General features: G+C 34.9%; 4 protein-coding genes across 11 annotated transcripts; 3 read left to right on the top strand and 1 right to left on the bottom strand.

Moving 5' to 3' along the window:
* The first annotated feature begins 888 nt into the window (after positions 1 to 888).
* LOC116417194 lies at positions 889 to 5681 on the top strand. 2 transcript variants are annotated; one of them, XM_032599187.1, is made up of 7 exons: positions 889 to 1436; positions 1866 to 1993; positions 2237 to 2417; positions 3490 to 4897; positions 4982 to 5118; positions 5207 to 5409; positions 5512 to 5681. In XM_032599187.1, exons 1-4 carry the CDS (start codon positions 1190 to 1192, stop codon positions 3513 to 3515), a joined length of 582 nt encoding a protein of 193 aa, XP_032455078.1. In that variant the 5' UTR covers positions 889 to 1189; the 3' UTR covers positions 3516 to 4897; positions 4982 to 5118; positions 5207 to 5409; positions 5512 to 5681. The 2 variants fall into 2 exon arrangements, with proteins under 2 accessions (XP_032455078.1, XP_031784974.1); XM_031929114.1 differs by lacking the exon at positions 3490 to 4897 and having other exon boundaries at positions 908 to 1436.
* Positions 5682 to 12101: 6420 nt separating this feature from the next.
* On the bottom strand, positions 12102 to 15112 carry LOC100677868 (zinc finger protein 184-like). Of its 4 annotated transcripts, none has more exons than XM_032599183.1 (7): positions 14980 to 15112; positions 14189 to 14335; positions 13997 to 14086; positions 13779 to 13910; positions 13549 to 13671; positions 13015 to 13074; positions 12102 to 12917 (listed from the first exon to the last, which is right to left on the bottom strand). In XM_032599183.1, the coding sequence occupies exons 2-7, from the start codon at positions 14202 to 14204 to the stop codon at positions 12406 to 12408; spliced, it is 933 nt and encodes a 310-aa protein (XP_032455074.1). In that variant the 5' UTR covers positions 14205 to 14335; positions 14980 to 15112; the 3' UTR covers positions 12102 to 12405. The 4 variants fall into 4 exon arrangements, with proteins under 4 accessions (XP_032455074.1, XP_003424686.1, XP_008217458.1 ...); XM_003424638.4 differs by having other exon boundaries at positions 13997 to 14089; positions 14980 to 15108; XM_008219236.4 differs by lacking the exon at positions 14980 to 15112 and adding an exon at positions 14533 to 14827 and having other exon boundaries at positions 13997 to 14089.
* Positions 15113 to 15135: 23 nt separating this feature from the next.
* LOC103318072 lies at positions 15136 to 17529 on the top strand. Of its 2 annotated transcripts, none has more exons than XM_016985457.2 (7): positions 15136 to 15623; positions 15714 to 15818; positions 15902 to 15970; positions 16047 to 16256; positions 16328 to 16808; positions 16983 to 17054; positions 17135 to 17529. In XM_016985457.2, the coding sequence occupies exons 1-5, from the start codon at positions 15602 to 15604 to the stop codon at positions 16651 to 16653; spliced, it is 732 nt and encodes a 243-aa protein (XP_016840946.1). In that variant the 5' UTR covers positions 15136 to 15601; the 3' UTR covers positions 16654 to 16808; positions 16983 to 17054; positions 17135 to 17529. The 2 variants fall into 2 exon arrangements, with proteins under 2 accessions (XP_016840946.1, XP_008217487.2); XM_008219265.3 differs by having other exon boundaries at positions 15696 to 15818.
* A 671-nt stretch (positions 17530 to 18200) lies between these two features.
* Positions 18201 to 20799, top strand: LOC100677924 (zinc finger Y-chromosomal protein-like). 3 transcript variants are annotated; one of them, XM_016985387.2, is made up of 7 exons: positions 18201 to 18358; positions 18527 to 18655; positions 18721 to 18805; positions 18898 to 19110; positions 19173 to 19685; positions 19860 to 19931; positions 20013 to 20799. In XM_016985387.2, exons 2-7 carry the CDS (start codon positions 18647 to 18649, stop codon positions 20528 to 20530), a joined length of 1410 nt encoding a protein of 469 aa, XP_016840876.1. In that variant the 5' UTR covers positions 18201 to 18358; positions 18527 to 18646; the 3' UTR covers positions 20531 to 20799. The 3 variants fall into 3 exon arrangements, with proteins under 3 accessions (XP_016840876.1, XP_031784958.1, XP_003424688.1); XM_031929098.1 differs by having other exon boundaries at positions 18202 to 18358; positions 18737 to 18805; XM_003424640.4 differs by having other exon boundaries at positions 18203 to 18449; positions 18737 to 18805.
* The last annotated feature ends 15 nt before the right edge of the window (positions 20800 to 20814 follow it).

Below are 20814 nucleotides of genomic sequence, written 5' to 3'. Positions count from 1 at the left end.
AAATACAAATTTATAACATATTATGATTAAATAGATTTAAATTGGATAATATTAAATAGAATTAAGGTTTAGGTTAAGGTAAGAAGTATCAGTTCCAAGAGAACCAGATATTGAAGATCTCTAATTTTATTTAAGTTATAAGATTAAAGTTAATTATTAATAACGTGTAAATAAGTTAGGGAATAATTGAGTTCAAAGAACTCAAAGAACCATCAGAAAGTATAATCATTATAGATGATTCACTGATTGAATAAACAACAAAATGGACAAGATAAGCGAGATCAAAGACCTCGATGAATTTTCAGGTAATATGAGTAGTCAGACAGAACTAGAGAGACAGAATAAAGAGACAGTTTTCCAAATAATTTAATTTTCAGGATCACCTCACGTCTCCCAATGGCGCGCAACTCGAAAAGTCTATCATTTTATAGATGCCTTTTGCGGCACAAAGATTTAAACATTAAGAACATTAAAAAAAATTAAAATTAATTTAAAAAAAAATATATATATAAATTCAAATGATGAATTTCAAGCGTCAGAAAACTTCAAAAACTAGCTAAAACTATTTTAAATGCCATTAATAGTAGAAGTTCAATGTTAAACAATACTTTTACTTCCAGTAACAGGTTTTCTTATACAATAAGATCGATCATTTTCAACCATCCAGAACATAATTATCAGTTCATGAAAATAAAATTTTGAAGATAAAATCACACAGAAACTACAATAGGGGGTTGGCGAGCGAAGCGAGCAGGGGGGCGGAGCCCCACTAGTATATATATATATATATACAGATCACAACACTAGAGAATAGAGACATGAAAAATAGCACTAGGTACCAGGACACAGGACTCCAGGAGGCAGAGCCGCAGAGGGCGTTCTCAGCGACATTAACGGCTGGTGTTCCCGACTGTCAGGGCAAGGCAAAGTAAAGACGGAATGACGACGAAACACGGAACACAGAACACGGAATTGCTATAAGAATTTCTGTTTACTGGGTGCAAGTGGTGCTTTTAAGTATGCATAGTGTTAGCTGGTGTTAGTGTGTATATAATCAGTTCATACCTGCATGTATGTATGTTGGAATAGTTGAGATGAATAAAGATCTAAGGTTTAATACGATATTAATAAAAACATAAAAATAATATATTAAACAATTATAGACAATACAGATAACAAAGTTGCCAAAATGTCTACAGACAAAATTTTTTATGCATGTCTACGCTATGTAGACGATAAGTGGAAGTATTATTATGCACCAGTGTCTTCAATTTTTGATAAACGTCATGATAAGATGCATATTCGACCAAAGAATTTAGATGATTTTGATCCAAAGCATAGATATCAAGTCTTGTGGAATTTTGAAAATACTAGTCTTGATGAAAGTAACTTTATTTCAAACGAATTTTATGAAACATTTATAATATGTTTAGCAGGTAAATTATAGTATTATCTTGTAAAAATATATATTTTTATAGTTTTTTTGTGAGTATATTTAATTCTTAAATTGCCTGACATAGCTGTTATAATACAGCAGATACCATTTACGAATGAAATTTTAACTAAATTAAATTATTAACAAGAGGGTTTTAAATAATCACTACGAGCAAAATGTGCTCATTTTGCTCGTAGTGATTATTTAAAACCCTCTTGTTAAAATTATAACGAGCATTAGAGTCTCTTATTATTATAAATTAAATTATTGTACAGGTTAGTTAAAAATATTGAAAGTCACTGTTGTAAGATTATATGTATCGTAAAACAGATATGTCAGTACTTTTGTGCGTTAGCTTTGAATCTTTAAATAATATATTTGAACATATTAGAAATAATACTACTTTTTTTTTAATATCATTGTATTGCAGAAACAAAAAAAGATGCTCAAATCAAGGGCGAAACAAAAACAAAACGACTTATAATGCCAAAAAAATTGTCTTCAACTGATTCTAGTGAAAGCGTATGTGACGATGAGGATGATAAGGTGCATAAATCTGTGAGTATATACAAAATACTTAGCATTTTAAATATTAATACCATAGTCTTAAAGTGAATTCCATGGATATTGGCATCTGAACAGCATGCAAACGAGTCATGACTGCAAACTCAAAAATTCTAAATTATTATGATTGCTTGTTTCATCAAATTTGGATCTTATTAAATAATTATAATCATTCATATTATTCTAAACTTCATTACAGTAATATACTAATTTTATATTTATTTTCTGTACTTACAGCAGTGTACTAAAAAATTTAAACAGCAGATTCTAATAAACAGTAGAACAACAATAAATCAAGAGAATGAAGAAGCTTTCATGTCTTCATCAAATACTATTAACGGAAAATTAAATTTAGAACCAAAAGTATTAATAAACAGGATACAAAAAGAAAATAGGAGTTGTTATGCGTCCAAAAAAGGTTAGTTATTATCAGATTTTATCACATATACTATTTTCTTTCTCATAGACATAAGAGAGATAGACTGCGTGTGTAGGTTAGCATAAGTGGCACCCTGTTAGAGAAAGACAGACTCTCTTATGTCAATGTGTAAGACAAAGACACCATACCTTCTATTAATGCTTGGTATATGGAAAGAAGGTATGTTGTCTTTCTCTAATAGGGTGCCACTTTTGCAAACCTACACACGCAGTCTATCTCTCTTATGTCTATGGTCTTTCTCTAACAGGGTGCCACTTATGCTAACCTACACACGCAGTCTATCTCTCTTATGTCTATGGGTTTTACACATCAAACCTCACCTAACCTCCAAATATCTTCTTTTCGGCATTGGAAATATAAAATGTCCTGTGGCGGCATTGCAAAGCTTTCGATCCGGCCGCCCCTAAAAATTCTTCCATTTTTAAAACTTTTGAAATTTTGAAAATTCCACAATATTTAACATTTTTTAAATTCAGTAAATTACAAGACAGTACAAGATAAAAAGTACCAAGAGTGGAATTAAATAATTTTTTTAAAATATTTTTCTAATTAAGTATACATTTTTAAACCTCTTGCTGATCAAATTTGATAGAATAAAATACGTTAAAAATAATAAGTTTTCACTTTTCACGATTATGATGACTTTAGTTTCGTGTTGCATACAGGACTTTATCCACGACTTAACTGTGTAGCCACTTTGTTGTCTGAAAAATTGGGACCTACACATCCGTTGTTAATGCAAACTAAATTTTCAAAATTTTAAGTTTTTAAAATTAAATGTTTTTTTTTATTCTTCCACAAATTAAAAATTTTTTGAAATCATTAAAAATTGTATTCCCGCAAATGCGGGAAAAAAATCGATGAGAGAATATAAGGCTACTTTAGTCCCGCTTTTCGGGGAATAAAGTGTCTATTATAGTTAAGCCGTAAATAAAAAATATTAATATCAAATATCAAAGAAACTATAATGATAACTGTGTTTCAATATTACATTAGCTTTGCTCAGGAAGGTAAATATATGTGAAAAGTTGAATTTATCGTTTTCTTTTAGATTTATTCAAGAAAAAAAAAGACTGATAAAGAAAATGAGAAATCTTTGGAAAAATTTATACTTTCATCACCATTGCCACTTCGATGCTCGACACCAGTAGACCATATGTCAAAACGCACGTATGCACAGGGGTCGCGTGCATCTATTCGTTCACCGCATACAAATGCACGTTTAAATTCCTTATCAGGATCGCAACCGTCTCGACGTAAATCACGGTCACCTATTTCGCGGCAAGAATCACGGACATCAAAGTCTCAGCCTGAGCGACATTCGACAACTACTCGTTGCCGTTCACGTTCGAATACACCTCGGCGTCGTACATCAGAACCGTTAATGTCCAAGCGTGAATTACAAGTAAAATCTACACAAAGCAAGCCACCGTCACCTCCGTCGCATACACTTCAGCATCTCTCACAAGCAAAATCTCAGGATAAGTCACCATTTTCACAGCGTCAGTATGACAAACCGAAACCTCCGCTGCAACATAAGTCAGTGTCGGCTAAATCTCAAACTGCACCGCAGATATCCCCACATCACTCACGATCTTATACATCTCGGCGTCACTCCCGATCGCAGTCATCTCGGCGTCACTCGCGCTCAAAAACATCTCGGCGTCACTCCCGATCGCAGTCATCTCGGCATCACTCCCGATCGCAGTCATCTCGGTGTCACGCACGGTCGCAAACCCCTCGTCGTCACTCACGATCGCAGACACCTCGGCGTCACTCGCGCTCGAAAACATCGCGGCGTCACTTCCGATCGCAGTCATCTCGGCATCACTCCCGATTGCAGTCATCTCGGCGTCACTCACGGTCGCAAACCCCTCGTCCTCACTCACGATCGCAGACACCTCTGCGTCACTCGCGCTCGAAAACATCTTGGCATCACTCATGATCCCAGTCATCTCGGCGTCACTCGCGCTCGATAACATCTCGGCGTCATTCGCGCTCGAGGACATCTCGGCCTCACTCACGATCGCAGTCACCTTGTCTCTCTCTTCAGCAGCTAACACAATCGCGATCTTCTCATGATAAATTACCAGTACCTCAGCCTCAGCATAATGTACCATCACCTCAACCGCAGCATAATTCAGGTTCACCTAAATCTCAAACTTCACCACAGAAATCCCCACATCACTCACGACCGCAATCACCTTGTCTCTCACTTCAGCAGCTAACACAATTATCTCAGCATCAGCATGATGTATCATCACATCAGCCGCAGCATGATTCAGGTTCACCCAAATCTCAAACTGCACCACAGAAATCCCCACATCACTCACGATCGCATACAACTCGGCGTCACTCACGGTCGCGTTCGCGTCCACACAGTTCTCATCATTCGACCCCACGTTCGCATATTAGAGATCGTGCACGTCATCATTCACGTAGTGCTGGTCCACATCACGGTAATTGTTTTAAACAAAGATTTCAATTATTTTTATTGGTTAAATTGTTTCATTTTTTATCCTTTAAAATATGTTATTTTGCAGAACATCCTGAATGTGCAGTGAAATTTTTAAAAGAGTTTAAGCCAAAGTTATATCGCATGTATAAAAAGAAAGGTTTCGACTTAGAATCAGTAATTCCAGAAAGATACCGAAAATATCAAATGTTAAGATACGATAAGGTATATTGTCTATTATTTTATACTACCATTAAAACTCATTTAAGTAATATTTTAATTATATTTTGAAAATATTCTAAATATATTTAAGATGTGGATTATCTGTCGGTAAAAAGACATGGAGAATAGCACAATATAAGCGCCGAACAGGCTTTTTATGTGATCTTGGGTACATATTATGGAAAAGGAGAGATTTGGCAAATCGTTGTTTAAATTTGTCTAAAGTTAAAACGCAAATACCAAATAGAAGTCGAGTAAAGCTGTGTACTCTAAGAAAACTTAATTTGTATTTAAGTAAGTATTACATATGTACAGAATTGTCTGACAAAATATTTCTTACTTAGAATATGTGAAAAAATATTTAATATTTTATGTATGATACAAATTTATACGAAGATTATCTAAAGGCTCATAAATCCTATGCGCGTATATCAACAAAAACAAGAGATTTTCTGATAAAAGACTGTACTCAGCACCTCAGCGCTCGTATACGAGATGTAAAAGCAGATTTAATCAAATCAGCTAGCCAAGCTGCCTAAATAAAGGTTACCATACTTTATTTAAAAGATTTTAGATTTCATCAAAAAAGCTAATCAAGCTTCCTAAATAAATGTTATCATTTTTATACTTTATTTAATAAAATTAAATCATTAAAACTAAATTAAAAACATTTTTTGTGTTCCCCTTTAAATGAAATAAATTGTTGAAAGTTATTTTAAATGGATGTATTTAAATATCATTTTTTATACTTCATTTTAGTTGTATGAGAATCGTATGAGAATCGTATGAGAATCGTAAGAGAATCGTATGAGAATCGTATGAGAATCACGTACGATTTTGGCGTGCTTTTCACATGAGAATCAGATGAGAATCATCTGATTCTCACCTGAGGTTTTTCAGTAGGGTCGTCCCTTAGCAGCAACTGCCCGAACTTCTTACCAAAGTAATTTTGTGTATTTTTCTGTTATCTTTATATCTACGTAGTTTATAATGACAAGAAAACGTGCCAAGGCACCGAGAAAGCCCGATAAGCGCACCCCAGAATTACGCGATTTTCGAGGTCAAATCGGAGGCAATGTTTCGTCCCTTAACAGCAACTTTCCGAACTTCTTGCTTACGTGATTTTGTATAATTTTCAAAAATTTCAAATTCTTCATAATTTTTGAAATTTTTGAAATTTTCATAATTTTCGAAATTTTTGAAATAGGCGCCCTTGACTCCCACTCGTGCTCAAAACATCACCCTCCCTTGAACAAGCTAATTTTCTCCCCTATTTGCACAATATACTATTGTTTAGATTTCTTGTAAAAATCTAAGAAGAAAGTGTTTTTATACATTTTTCCGTAAAATGCATTGTTTCACGTAGAAAAATTATTGAAGTTTCGAAAATTCATATGGGAAAAGTACACTTTCCAAGTTGCATTTCTAAAGCTTTAATCTTGTTTTAAAAAGAAACGATGCATTTTACGGAAAAATGTATAAATACACTTTCGTCTTTAACTTTCGCCTTAAATTTTACAAGGAATCTGAAAAAATATTTTTTGTACGGAAAACTAAAAATTATGCAACATTTTCCGGAATTGTTTATAACAAATAACCTGCCATTTTTTTACATTCTACCCTCGAAATTCTGATTCTGCAGGAAAAAATACATTAGAAAAACCTAGGTGAAGTCGTTCCGTTTGAAAAGGCTACTGAAACCTATAAAAAAATGTATATTTTTTTTAAGGTCCTTTGGATGTAGCAGTTGTATCATCGCTAAGGAACGATGTGTTTTTTCGTTTACTATATATTTATAGCGATATGCTCGAGGGCCCTAAATTCAGCTGCATATAGGACGTCAATTTATCGAAGCTTCCTTATAGACCATACCTACATGGTCAGAGAAAATAGGTATTAAAAGATCAAGTTGATACATTTCGGTTTCGGCCACTCCTCATATATATGCACAGCTCAGGAAAAATGTACGATATCTCTTTAGAGACAAAGGCGGAATCCAGACTGCAAATATTCATGCATTCCCTCGACTTCCGTACCCTGATGCTATACTGCGTGCTAATACGACGAGTATGATAAATCGTAAGCTACGAGGCGACGATCTGACGGGAATTCGCCAAAAACGCGATTATTTGGCTCTAATTAACCTGTCTGGCGCCGAATATCGCCTGTAATAAGAATTTTAACGGCGCACGGCGTCGACGCAGGCGGTTTTGAAAATCACAAAAGGAACCTATGTCTTAAAAATTGTTTACATATGTTTTTTGAAATGCGTCTCGAATATATGCCATTGAAAGATATCTGGTTCAGAAAGAGTCTTTTTTTTCAATATACACGTATAATGACCTGAAAAATTCAAGCTTGCATGGATTAACTTCTAATGCACAATGGATTTGGTTTAAACAAGCGAGACGATCGAATTTCAATTGCATAGTTCAGTTTATGTTAACGATTGCATTATTAATGCATTTACTTAAAAATTAATCTAAGTAAAGATATTTTATTAAATGAAAAACTCGATAAGGATAGAGAGTGAAAAGATTTTACTAGGACATAGAAATGAGATGTTGGCTAGTCGAGCCCTTGTTCCACACTGATTTTCTTTCACGCTTTCTTTCTTAGCGCGCTACATTGCATCTTAGAAACTAAGGAAGGGATAACGTAAACATGAAAGTACTTAAAAGATTGACGTCACACATATACTGTATAGAATTCACACATGCATCAACTATTTCTTATAGCGCGTACATACAGGGTGGGCCATTTTAATCAAACCAGTCTAATAACTCCTAAATTAAGCCATGAACAGAAAAATTGTTCAGATGAAAGTTGTCCAGCATCAAGGGGGACATCTTTTTGTGCAATTATTTTTGACCTTGAACTCAAATTTCAAGGTCATTTGAAGGTCAATTTTTTTATTAATATAGGAACCCCTATTTTTGATAGCAGATTCGGAAAGAACAGGAAATTTTACGTCCGAAACGGTATTTCAAAATTTTTTTCATGACCTTCACAAGGTTATTTCAAGGTCAAATGTTAAGAAATACTGTAATTGCTATTTAATCACATTTTCTGATAGAATAATCGTAGTTAATGTACTTTTATGATGAATATTCAAACCCAATGTGACAATGACCATGAAAATATTTACCTTGAAAACAAAATAATTCCCTAATTTCAGCGCTACCCAGGAACAACGACGTGGACGTATTAGGATTATGTTCCCTTTGGGGTGCTTTTTTAACGTGAGTCCCCTTGCCTCTTACTGGGGTGCTTGTTTACTGTGAGTCCCCTTGCCTCTCACTAGGATGCTTGTTTAACATTCGTTAACAAATTTTTAGTGGTCAAAAGTAAATTTTGAAGTAAACATGGTAATTTTAAATATCTGCGTTCTTAATGGGAGTGGGAAATGGAACGTTAAAAGTCAATGTTGTCAATTCATTCACGGTCGAAGCAGAGTCAAGTAAAAGTTTAACGTTTCAAAAGCGTAAAAAATGGTTAAACAATAAAGGTAGGATGTTAAAAAATACATTATTTAAGATAAAATATTAAACATCATTTTGCTTTTGTAATATTAAAAAAAATTGTTAATAATTGTATTTGCCAAAGTGCATCATTTCCAGTTTAGGTTTTTTTTTAAAGTTGAATTTCTAATCTAATATGAATTGTAACGATTGTTCTCACGCTGTCTTCCATTTAAATCACAATGTCTTAACGTAAGAAAATAAGAAGTTACAAATTTGATTTAAAAATTATACAGTTTGAAAATTTCTTCTTTTTTTGTTGTCACTTTCTTATTTTGGTTTAGTTTCAATTTCAATAAAGGGTGAATGTAAATAAAATAGTTTTTCTTATTATAAACAAAATTTTCAACATGGGCGATTATCAATCCAATGAAATTGTTGATATGATAACGATCTTAGGCGAAACCTAAAACAATGTCAGAGCCGCGGTGCGACTCTACGCTGAACGCTTTCCTCTAAGAAGGCGTCCTACTCACGACACATTACTCAGATTACTTCGAAGAGCTCGTGATGGACATCTTCGTCGCAACGCAGACACCACGAATACAACGAAAATGATCCTAATGTTATAGCCGCCTTAGCAGCTGTTCATCTCAATCCACAAATTAGTAGTCGACAAATTGAAAGAGAAATCGGTATACCACGAAGAACAGCATTGAGAATTCTCAATAATCTCCACTATCACGATTACCACATAAGATTAGTTCATGAGCTGAGGCCACGCCATTTTCTAATGCGTATTAACTTTTGCCAGTGGGCTTTAGGAGTTTTACAAAATGATCCAGATTTTTTCAGATTTGTTATGTTTTCTGACGAGGCTATATTTCGCAGTGATGGTCAATTAAATAGGCACAATAGTCACTACTGGTCACCTGTAAATCCCCACTGGTACAGAGCTATTGACCATCAAAACCGATGGAGTTTAATGGTGTGGTGTGGGATCATTAATGGTTACCTGATTGGGCCATATTTTTTCGGTCAAAATGTTAAACAGAATAGCTATTTGGCATTGCTCAGAGATCGACTGCCAGAGCTTTTAGAGGATGTTGACTTTCGGACGTTTCGGACGTAAAATTTCCTGTTCTTTCCGAATCTGCTATCAAAAATAGGGGTTCCTATTTAAAAAAAAATTGACCTTCAAATGACCTTGAAATTTGAGTTCAAGGTCAAAACTAATTGCACAAAAAGATGTCCCCCTTGATCCTGGACAACTTTCATCTGAACAATTTTTCTGTTCATGGCTTAATTTAGGAGTTATTAGACTGGTTTGATTAAAATGACCCACCCTGTATACGTAATTATACAGAGATAATAATAATCATATTTGTTATTTAAACTAAATTATCAATAATAATAAAACTTTTGATTCTTAACAGTTTACTATAAAAAAATACTTCTCTCAGTGTATTACAGCGGTGTATCTGCTTAAAAGCAATCGAATGCTATCAATCTGTACGATGAGCTACTAAATTTTATTATCAGTAGCCATGCTCCTCAGATAATAATCGCAGGTACGAGACGGATGATGGCTTCCCGTAATTTGAAATGCAGACAACAAGCTAGAATAGTTTGAGAAAGTAAATTAATCACATTCAGCGATATGCATTTATATCTGATGTACAGAGCAAAACGCACGGAGAAATAACGTAATATAAATGCCATACTATATACACGGCGTGCATGTATGGAGAATTCTGCGAGAAAAATACATTTTCTTAACTTCAAAAACGGTGAAAAAATCTTTTTGGGGCACGCGCCCGACTCACTGGTTTTCATATTTAAAACTAGCCATTGTTCAACTGCATGTGCACAATGCATGAGGGCACAAACATGATGAAAGTACGGGAAAAGAGCTTTAATTTAAACAAAAAAATGCGTTATACTTAATTTGGTCAAAAGTTACTTGCAATTGAAAATGTGGAAAAATGATGAAAAAAGGTACAAATTTTCTTGACTCAGAAGAATCCTGCAATTTTTATGATTTTTCCACAAAAAATACTACTATCTAAAAAAACCATTTATAAAGAATCGCTACACCTGCGATTTATTAGATAAGATACTGGTTCTTGACCCGAAAGTTCGTATTGATGCTAACAATGCCCTGGATCATGATTTCTTTTGGAAAGGAGAAGAGCCAAGGGATCTTAAAACGTTGATATCCAAGTTCAGTGGGAGATCGTACTCGACGTTGACACCATCGCAGCGCCGTGGCATGTTTCTAAAAGCGCATGCGACTCACACTTTAAGTCACACGTATCGTAATGTACTATTTTCCACACAATCCTCAACGACACCTTGCTAAAAGACTGCTATGACTAGAATATTCTCTCTTCATAGCAGTCCTCTGCAGGTGCTGCAGTCGCATGCGCTTTTAGAAACATGCCACGGCGCTGCGATGGTGTCAACGTCGAGTACGATCTCCCACTGAATAATAAAATTTAGTACCTCATCGTACAGATTGATAGCATTCGATTGCTTTTAAGCAGAAACACCGCTGTAATACACTGAGAGAAGTATTTTTTTATAGTAAACTGTTAAGAATCAAAAGTTTTATTATTATTGATAATTTAGTTTAAATAACAAATATGGTTATTATTATCTCTGTATAATTACGTATATGTACGCGCTATAAGAAATAGTTGATGTATGTGTGAATTCTATACAGTATACGTGTGACGTCAATCTTTTAAGTACTTTCATGTTTACGTTATACCTTCCTTAGTTTCTAAGATGCAATGTAGCGCGCTAAGAAAGAAAGCGTGAAAGAAAATCAGTGTGGAACAAGGGCTCGACTAGCCAACATCTCATTTCTATGTCCTAGTAAAATCTTTTCACTCTCTATCCTTATCGAGTTTTTCATTTAATAAAATATCTTTACTTAGATTAATTTTTAAGTAAATGCATTAATAATGCAATCGTTAACATAAACTGAACTATGCAATTGAAATTCGATCGTCTCGCTTGTTTAAACCAAATCCATTGTGCATTAGAAGTTAATCCATGCAAGCTTGAATTTTTCAGGTCATTATACGTGTATATTGAAAAAAAAGACTCTTTCTGAACCAGATATCTTTCAATGGCATATATTCGAGACGCATTTCAAAAAACATATGTAAACAATTAGTACATTACGATACGTGTGACTTAAATGGCTCTTTTTTGCACGGCGCAGTTAGCACCCGAGCGCAGCGAGGGCGCTAAGCGCCGTGTAAAACTGAACCATTTAAGTCAAGAGTATCGTATAAAATTTTATAGCACAGACTGCTAAAATCCGCAAGTCTCGCCTATTCGCGACTAAAGTAATCCTTATTTGCACCGTGAGGTTAGCGCATGAGCGTAGCGAGTGTGATAAACAGGGTGCAAAAAAGGACTACTTTAGTCACAGATAAGCGTGACTTGACAGCGGGTTTTAGCCACACTGTGCTATAAATGTATATGATTATATATTTCATGGCTGTGATACGATTTTGTGCAATATACTGTTATAAATTTATTGAGACAATAAAGAAAAACTAATTTCTACAAATTTGCTGTTCGATTTTTAATTATTCATCGTTTTATGGTATATAACTATCAAATCAAATATAATATAACTATCAATATTCGTTAGAATATGCATCACATTCATGATTCAATAATGTACAAATTATCTTATTATGAAAAATTAATAATCACAAATCACACGATTACACATAACTATTTACAAGCGTATTTTTATAAGATTATTATACAACGTCTAATTAGATGCTACATTCAGTTTTATGTACAATCATGTGTTTGCATGCGAAGATCCATCGTCAAGGCGCTCTTCTTCGCGATCTCGGTTATAAATGCAGTTTTTCTTGTGCTTTTGGAAGCATATTTCATTCCTGTATTTTTTATAGCAATGTGAACACTTCATGTATCCTTCTTGTTGTCTGTTTGGGCAACTATATCTTTGATGATTTTCAAGACACTTTTTATTTTTTAAAACGCTGATACCGCAATCCGGGCACTTGATGTTGTTCGACGGCTCGTGCGACTTTATGTGATGTCTCAATGAAGATCTTAGAAATGTATTATAGTCGCATTGCGAACATTTATATCTTACGTCGTTAGGAGCACATTTGGTCTTCAGGTGGTAAACCATATTTTCGTACTTGTCAGATTCTTGCTTGCACTTGCAACAACGGAGCGTAACCTTGTTTTCGCAAGTTGAACATTTTTGATCGCTGTAGTATCGGGGGGTCCAAGGACTCTCGCCACATTTGGCACAGTAAAGTTTGATGAATTTGGGAAAATCTAAAATCACAAAAAGTTGATTTTTTAATATTTTCATTGTTTTTTATGCAATCGATGTGAATAATTATAAAATTATAGATATAGTACAAAAAATTACATTTTTTTTGAGCCATCGATGTTATAGATGTAGATTTCGCAATAGGAACAGTCGAAGTACCTGCACATGCAAAAATTATACAGCCGTTATTATTTACAAGTGCGTCTTTACTTGACAAAATAGTACATTGTGCAAAAAGGGAAGAAAATAAGCTATTTCTAGCGATGTTGAGGTGCTCAGCACGAGTTGGAGTTGAGTGCTGAGAACACCTCGCCCGAGTCTGAAATAGCTTTACTTACCATGTTCCACATCGTAGTTTTTCCAACGAGCGCATGAAAAGTCCTTTTTCGTTCCTGAGAGTGGGAGAGGGAATTGTACATTTCGAGTCGTGTACAACATTAATTGGAGGAAGAAATAATTAATTTCTCATTTCTAAACCGGTGAGAAATAAATATTTCTTAACACTTTTGAAAACACGCTCGAAACAATCAATTGTCTCCCAATTTCAAGCATGAAAAATAACCTATTTTCATGCGCGTGTTGGAGAAAGGTACTTTAAAAAAGTCTAAAATGAAAATAAAACTAAATATTTACCATTGCTGTGTTCAATCGAATTCAAATTTGGAATTAAGGAGCCTGATGCTTCAAAATTGGTCATTTGAACATGAGCGTTAATAAAATACGTATTGGAATCGATCTTAACTTTGCATTGTCCATCTGAAGTAAAAAGAGTCGTTATAATCGCAAATCGCTATATTATTTGTAAAAATAATTGTATAATTAAATTCACTGGGATATATCAAAAGTATTTTCATATTTTTTACCAGATTTATTGCCAACTTTCACAATGAAATTTGGTTCTTTTAATGCAAGAGACACATCTGATAAAGAAGATACATTCAAATTATTGTTTGCCGGATTTTCAGGAGTATTTATGCTTCCATCGCTTTGGCCATCTAAAAACGAAATCAATTATTTGTTGACTTTTACATATTGTAGTTTTTTCGAGTATTAAATGTATCTAGATATCTTTAATTCTCACCAACGCCAGTCCCGGATATCGTTGACAAATTCTCTTGATTAAAATTGATGCTTGAAGTGGTTAATCCATGAAAAGCATTGGAAATACCATCTACTGGTGAATACAAAATTTTATAATTGTTGTAGTATTATTGATCAGCTGAAAAAGTGTTATTATGAAGTACAATAATAATAATTTCTCCTCTGTACGCACGAGTGTTATTCTCCATTGTGATAAAATTATCGATATTTAATAAATCTTCGAAACTACTGTAATCGTTGCACTCTTCATTACTCTCGCTCGTTCTTGCGATCGACCCGTTGGTTTCGATCACTGACGACTTGCTGACTGCTGAGTCATCTATGAAACAGTATGTAACATTTTAGTACCTTGTATACCATTATCTTTTGTAAATACATTAGCATAAATATTCATAAAAACGACTTGAAGAATGACTTTTAAATGAGAACATCGATCCAAGCCTCGTAAATAATGCACTGTTGTTCATCTACTACTCTTTTGGAAGAATCGCGAACTTCGTGTTCTGGCCTACTTACCGGTCGGTGGCTTGCCTGTCTGTGCGAATTCATTATTATGCATCATGAATATTATGTGTAACAGTTAATGACACAAGTATTCAATGTTAAAAAATAGTATAAATTGAACTTGTTGAATTTTCTTTAAGAAAGTTTCGTGATATGTGAAAGAATACTAATTTATTGAACGCTATATTAACGATAAAATATATTACATAAAAGAAGGTATATAAATAAATACACTATTATTAAAAAATAAATGAAAATTCAAGTCTAATGTGCACACCGCTTGCCTGTCACTTTCGGAATGACGCTTAGGCCGTTCCAACGCTACGCCAAACCGTTCCGGGACAGCGGAAGAAATCTTCCGCCCCCCCCCCTATCTCTCTCTCTCTCTCTCTCTCTCTCTCTCTCTCTCTCTCTCTCTCTCTCTCTCTCTCTCTCTAGCTCTCTCTTTTTCTCTCATACCTGCGCACTTGTTTTTCCCTTTACTTTCTAATCACTCGGAGTCTCAGAACAGAGTCAGTATCAGAGCTATTGAAGACGGGAGCAGTAACTTAGGTTGTGGACAAACGGTCGGTCCGACAAGGCCCGCTAGGTCTGCAGCAGCGCATGCGAACTCTGTACCAACGCGCCGCCGGACGGTGACGGTTGTATTTCTCTAGACCCTCATTGCCGATTTGCTAGTTTCTCGTTTGTGAAACCTTCGATGCGAATTCGATCCCATTTTAATTGATATTTGAAAGATACGTTCGAATACGCCGAATATAACATTGTAGTACCTTACAAAATTATTCGTAAAAACGACTTTGATAAAAAATAATATAAAACGTATTGGCAGCATGCACATCAAAATTTAAATTCGAATTTACAGTATGGTCATTAGTCACTAGAATCAATGGCATTGAACAAAAAGTTATTACAGAGGGACATCTTGTTTTGAATAGGAGCCTATACTAACTGAGCCAATACAGACTCGCACATAAGCAACATTGATCTTTCGATTTAGTCTCTCAGCTATGAGTTTAAAAAGTGTATATACGAGTTCGATTTAGTCCAACTATGTTATGTTTTGTTAGTTAAACTCGAAATGGATAATTTATTCACAAAAGGTATGAGATTAAATAATCTAGACGCTATTCACACGTATAAAAGTTAGTTAAATTCTATGCAATTTCAATCAGATGTTAAATCGATTACAGAAACGAACCACCTGTGGCAATATCATGAACATTTTGGTTTAGGCTGCAAAGAAAATGATGATATTGACGACGATTTTGTTTTGAAATTTTCGACCGATGAATCCGGTATGTGTTACGTATTTATAATAAATATATATTGTTGCTGATGATGTAGCAACATTTTTACTACAATGTTTATAACGTTCTAGATTGTGACGATGCTACGCATAGCAATGATAATTATACCAACAGTCCTATAATAGCTGATGACGATTTAGGTGATGGAGTATATTCTTATATAATAACATATATACAAAATTAATAATAATAATTAAAAGTAAAATAAAATTTCAGCCATGAAATGCAATGCCAGGTCATCGATGCAAAAAAACGTAAGATTGTCCACTTATGCCTTACGTGACGATAATACAATTACCAACACCACTCACAGTGCTAAATGGAGCCATATGAAAAGCAAAGTCATGAAAAATCAAAGATCCGTACTAACTTATTTACGTCAACGCGATATCCCTGACGACCAGGTTGCAAATAAAATTAAAAAAGGTATAACTTTTTATTTTAGTACGCATTAGTTTGACATAACTCTAATTTTCAACAATGACTATCATTTTTAGATCCAAATCCCGATCTAAGGTCAGAAACTCAAAAATTAACCCGTCAATTGCCGAGTGCAAGAGTAATTTTAGAACGGCTGCCAGACTCACTTATGGTAAAAAACGGTAAACTCAGTGATAACGACTGTCAAGGTATACAGACCAAGCGCTGCTGCGCTGGCTGCGATCGAACATGTCTCAAGCGCGGCCGCTGTCTTGTTTGCAATTCGGTGCTAAAAAACGAATGTGCCAAATGTGGCAACCGATTTTCATCTTATAATAAGCACAGATATCACCTAGAATTGAAGTGCTCCATCAATGCCCCCACTGCAACTACTCCAGCTTAATGAGAAGTTATTGCCTTATAGAAAGCATGTCAAATCGAATCATGGTTTAAAACCAAAGTCGTACTTTTGCCATTATTGTGACGACGAATTCTCTTTTTGTTGGGAGTACGTAAGACACAAACAAGTTTGTAATCAGACAGATCCTAAAGTTACAGGTAAGCAAATTCAAAATTCAAAATTTATATATCATTGATTAGCGAGGACAGTATAAAGCTCGAAAGCAATCAGTTTATTGATATACGGCACTTTGATATAAAGTTATAAGCTATTCTTTAATCACGTATAGACCTATAGCACGTTTACGAATTATAACGCTCACTTCATTGCAGATGACAGCAGAAAGCGCAAATTAAGTTCTTGCTATTCTTCAGACGTAAATGCTTGTAAAAAATCGAGACTCGGTAAGCGTGTAAGTTCATAAAAATACTCCCTGCAAAATTCTACAGATTTTTAAAACATTTTTTTATAATTAATTCCAAAGACGTTGCATATCCGGAAACGCTGAAACGCATAAAAGTCATCTGTCCTAAATGCGCGAAGACGAAAGTTATCCAGGATAGCATACTCCATCGTATATGTTGGGATCGTAGATGCAGATCTGCCTTGTGCTACGAGTGCACAGCTTGCGGAAAACAGTACCACTCGCCTGTTGGCATTAAACGGCATATGGAGAGCGACTGTCCGAGTACTGATCCGCCGCGAAATAAGATACAGTGTACCAAATGCGCTTACGTTTCTTTTAACACGGTAAACATGTATTCCCACATGAGGTACAGTCACCCTCCGGACGATCAAAGTGCCGAGTTTTCATGTAAAACCTGTAACAAAAAGTTTAACACCAAATACAAGATGAGTTGTCATCAGTATTATTGCAAATCAAAGCAGATATACAATTGCGAACTATATGCAAGTTCAGGACTAAGTACTTTGAAAACTTCAGAAGACATTCTAAGGATGTTCATTCTATCGGGAAACGTGATAAGTCCATTGTCTGAGGATATTGGTATTTCTAATTAGTCGAACGGCGCGATATGGCATAAATTTTTATAGATAAAACCATTTTTTTTTAAAGCGAATTTGGGGAAAATTTGAATCTTCGAAGGCCTCTTTGCTAACTTAATAGTCTAATTTTACAGCACACATGCTGTCATAAATTACATTACTATCATAACAGCACCCTTCAACAGAGTGCCTAAATGAACGCGTTTTACGAGAACTCATTAGATTTAACGAATTTCACCGATGGAGAATGATTAAAGCTCGCATGATAAATATTATAACCAATAATTCGATCTTCATATAAAATTGTATTTATTTATCATTTTATGTATTGAAAGTATTGTCTAATAAAAAATATATTCAAATAATTCTCTGTCGCTACGATCAATATGACGTTGTAATATTCCTTTTTTTAAGTTGTAACATTGTTCTACGACAATCATAGATTATATGGAATATATTAGACATGCGTACATTAAAACTTATTCTAGAATTCGGCTCTACGGTCGACGCTGATCCCTATAGGTCGATGGCATTTATTAAAGGAAAAGTATTAGAGAGGGACACTTTGTTTTGAACATGCGCTGCTGACTCAACATCGCCGGCTTAACCGAAGTTCATTGACAACGAAGCGCAGCTCAGCATATTCGCACACTAGGCTCGTGCAAAAAGTAACGTCTATCCATCGATTTAGTCTCTTAACTGCGTGAGTATAAAAAGTGTATTCGAAAGCGGTGTAGTTCAACAGTTAATAGTTTTGCTAGTTCAAATCAATATGGATTATTTATTCGTGACAGGTATAATAAGATTAAGAAATCTAGTTGCTGTTGACATGTGTATACAATTATTGAAAATTTTACGTCATTTTGATTAGATTTCAAACCGACTACAGAACCGAACAGCCTGTGGCAAATTGATAAACATGTCGATTTAGCTGGCTACAAAAAAGAAGAAGACGATATTGATGACGACTTTGTTTTGAAATTCTCGACTGATGAATCTGGTGCGTATTACTTATTTATAATGTACCGTTGCTGACATGTAAGAACATTTTCGATTATATAACAGTCACGACATTCTATAGATTGTGAAGATGATGCTACGCATAGCAGTGACAATAATTATAACAGTCCTCCGGTGTCAGAATATTTAGGTAATGGCCTTTCGCCTTTTATTTACTTTTCTTATACATCGTGCAACTATATATGTCGAAAAAAAGGCAATAACAAAAAAATTGCATTTCAGCCAAGAACTGCAATGACAGTTCATCGATGCAAAATAAAACGAGATCAATGACTTACACCTTGCGTGACGATGATAAAATTACCAACACTACTCGCGGTGCTACACGGAGAAATGTGAAAAGCAAAGTGATGAAAAATCAAAAATCCGTACTAGATTATTTCCGTCAACGCTATACTCCTGATGACGACCAGGTTGCAGATGAAATTAAAAAAGGTGTAACTTTTTATTTTAGTACGCATAAGCCAGACATTTACATACATAACTATAAATTTTAGATCCAAATCCCGATGTGAGGTTAGCAACTCAAAAATTAATACGTCAATTGCTGAGTGCAAGAGTAATTTTAGAACGGCTGCCAGACTCACTTACGGTAAAAAACGGTAAACCCAGTGATAACGACTGTCAAGAGTATCAAGGTATACAGACCAAGCGCTACTGCGCTGGCTGCGATCGAACATTTCTCAAGCGCGGCCGCTGTCTTGTTTGCAATTCGGTGCTAAAATACGAATGTGCCAAATGTGGCAACCGATGCTCATCTTATAATAAGCACAGATATCACCTAGAATTGAAGTGCTTCAACCGAGCTCTCCATCAATGCCCCTACTGCAACTACTCGAGCTTAATGAGAAGTTGCCTTAGAAAGCATATCAAATCCATTCACGTCAAATCGAATAATGGTTTAAAATCAAAGTCGTACTTTTGTCATTATTGTGACGACGAATTCTCTGTTTGGTGGGAGTACTTAAGACACAAACAAGTGTGTAATCAGACAGATCCTAAAGTTGCAGGTAAGAAAATTCAAAATTCAAAATTTATATATCATTGATTATCGAGGACAGTATAAAGCTCAAAAGCAATCATTTTATTGATATACGGCACTTTGATATAAAGTTATAAGCAATTCTTTAATCACGTATAGACCTATAGCACGTTTATGAATTATAACGCTCATTTCATTGCAGACGACAGCAGAAAGCGCAAATTAAGTTCTTGCGATTTTTCAGATGTAAATGCTTGTAAAAAATCGAGACTCGGTAAGGGTGCAAGTTCATAAAAATACTCCCTGCAAAATTCTACAGATTTTTAAAACATTTTTTTTATAATTAATTCCAAAGACGTTGCATATCCGGAAACGCTGAAACGCATAAAAGTCATCTGTCCTAAATGCGCGAAGACGAAAGTTATCCAGGATAGCATACTCCATCGTATATGTTGGGATCGTAGATGCAGATCTGCCTTGTGCTACGAGTGCACAGCTTGCGGAAAACAGTATCACTCGCCTGTTGGCATTAAACGGCACATGGAGAGCGACTGTCCGAGTACTGATCCGCCGCGAAATAAGATACAGTGTACCAAATGCGCTTACGTTTCTTCTAACATGGTAAAGATGTATTCCCACATGAGGTACAGTCACCCTCCGGACGATCAAAATGTCGAGTTTTCATGTAAAATCTGTAACAAAAAGTTCACTACCAAAAACAAGTTGAGTAGTCATCTGTATTATTGCAAAAGGATTCTGTTATATGTATACAACTGCGAACTATGCGAGTTCCGGACTAAGTACTCGGCAAGCATAAAGATCCATTGTAAGCGGATTCATTCGATTGTGAAATACAATGTGTCAAATGTCTGAGAATATCGGTATTTTTCGTTATTACTTGGACGTAACGTCGTTGTGAAAATTCGTAGCGATAATTGATTGGTCCACCCTATGATGGGATTTTTAATTATTTAATTTTATTCAAATTAAGCTTTATATTATATAATGAGAAGTATTATTTAAAATGCATAAGTGTATCAAATATTTTATACATACCTGACAGGAGGCAAACACTATTCGAATTTAATATTTTATATGTAAAGCTTTTCATTCGATAATAAAGGATAATGTACTATTACCTATATGAATAATCAATT

This window comes from Nasonia vitripennis, chromosome 4, assembly GCF_009193385.2.
Source record: "Nasonia vitripennis strain AsymCx chromosome 4, Nvit_psr_1.1, whole genome shotgun sequence".
Lineage (NCBI taxonomy): Eukaryota > Metazoa > Arthropoda > Insecta > Hymenoptera > Pteromalidae > Nasonia > Nasonia vitripennis.
This window is presented reverse-complemented; position numbering and strand designations above follow the sequence as displayed.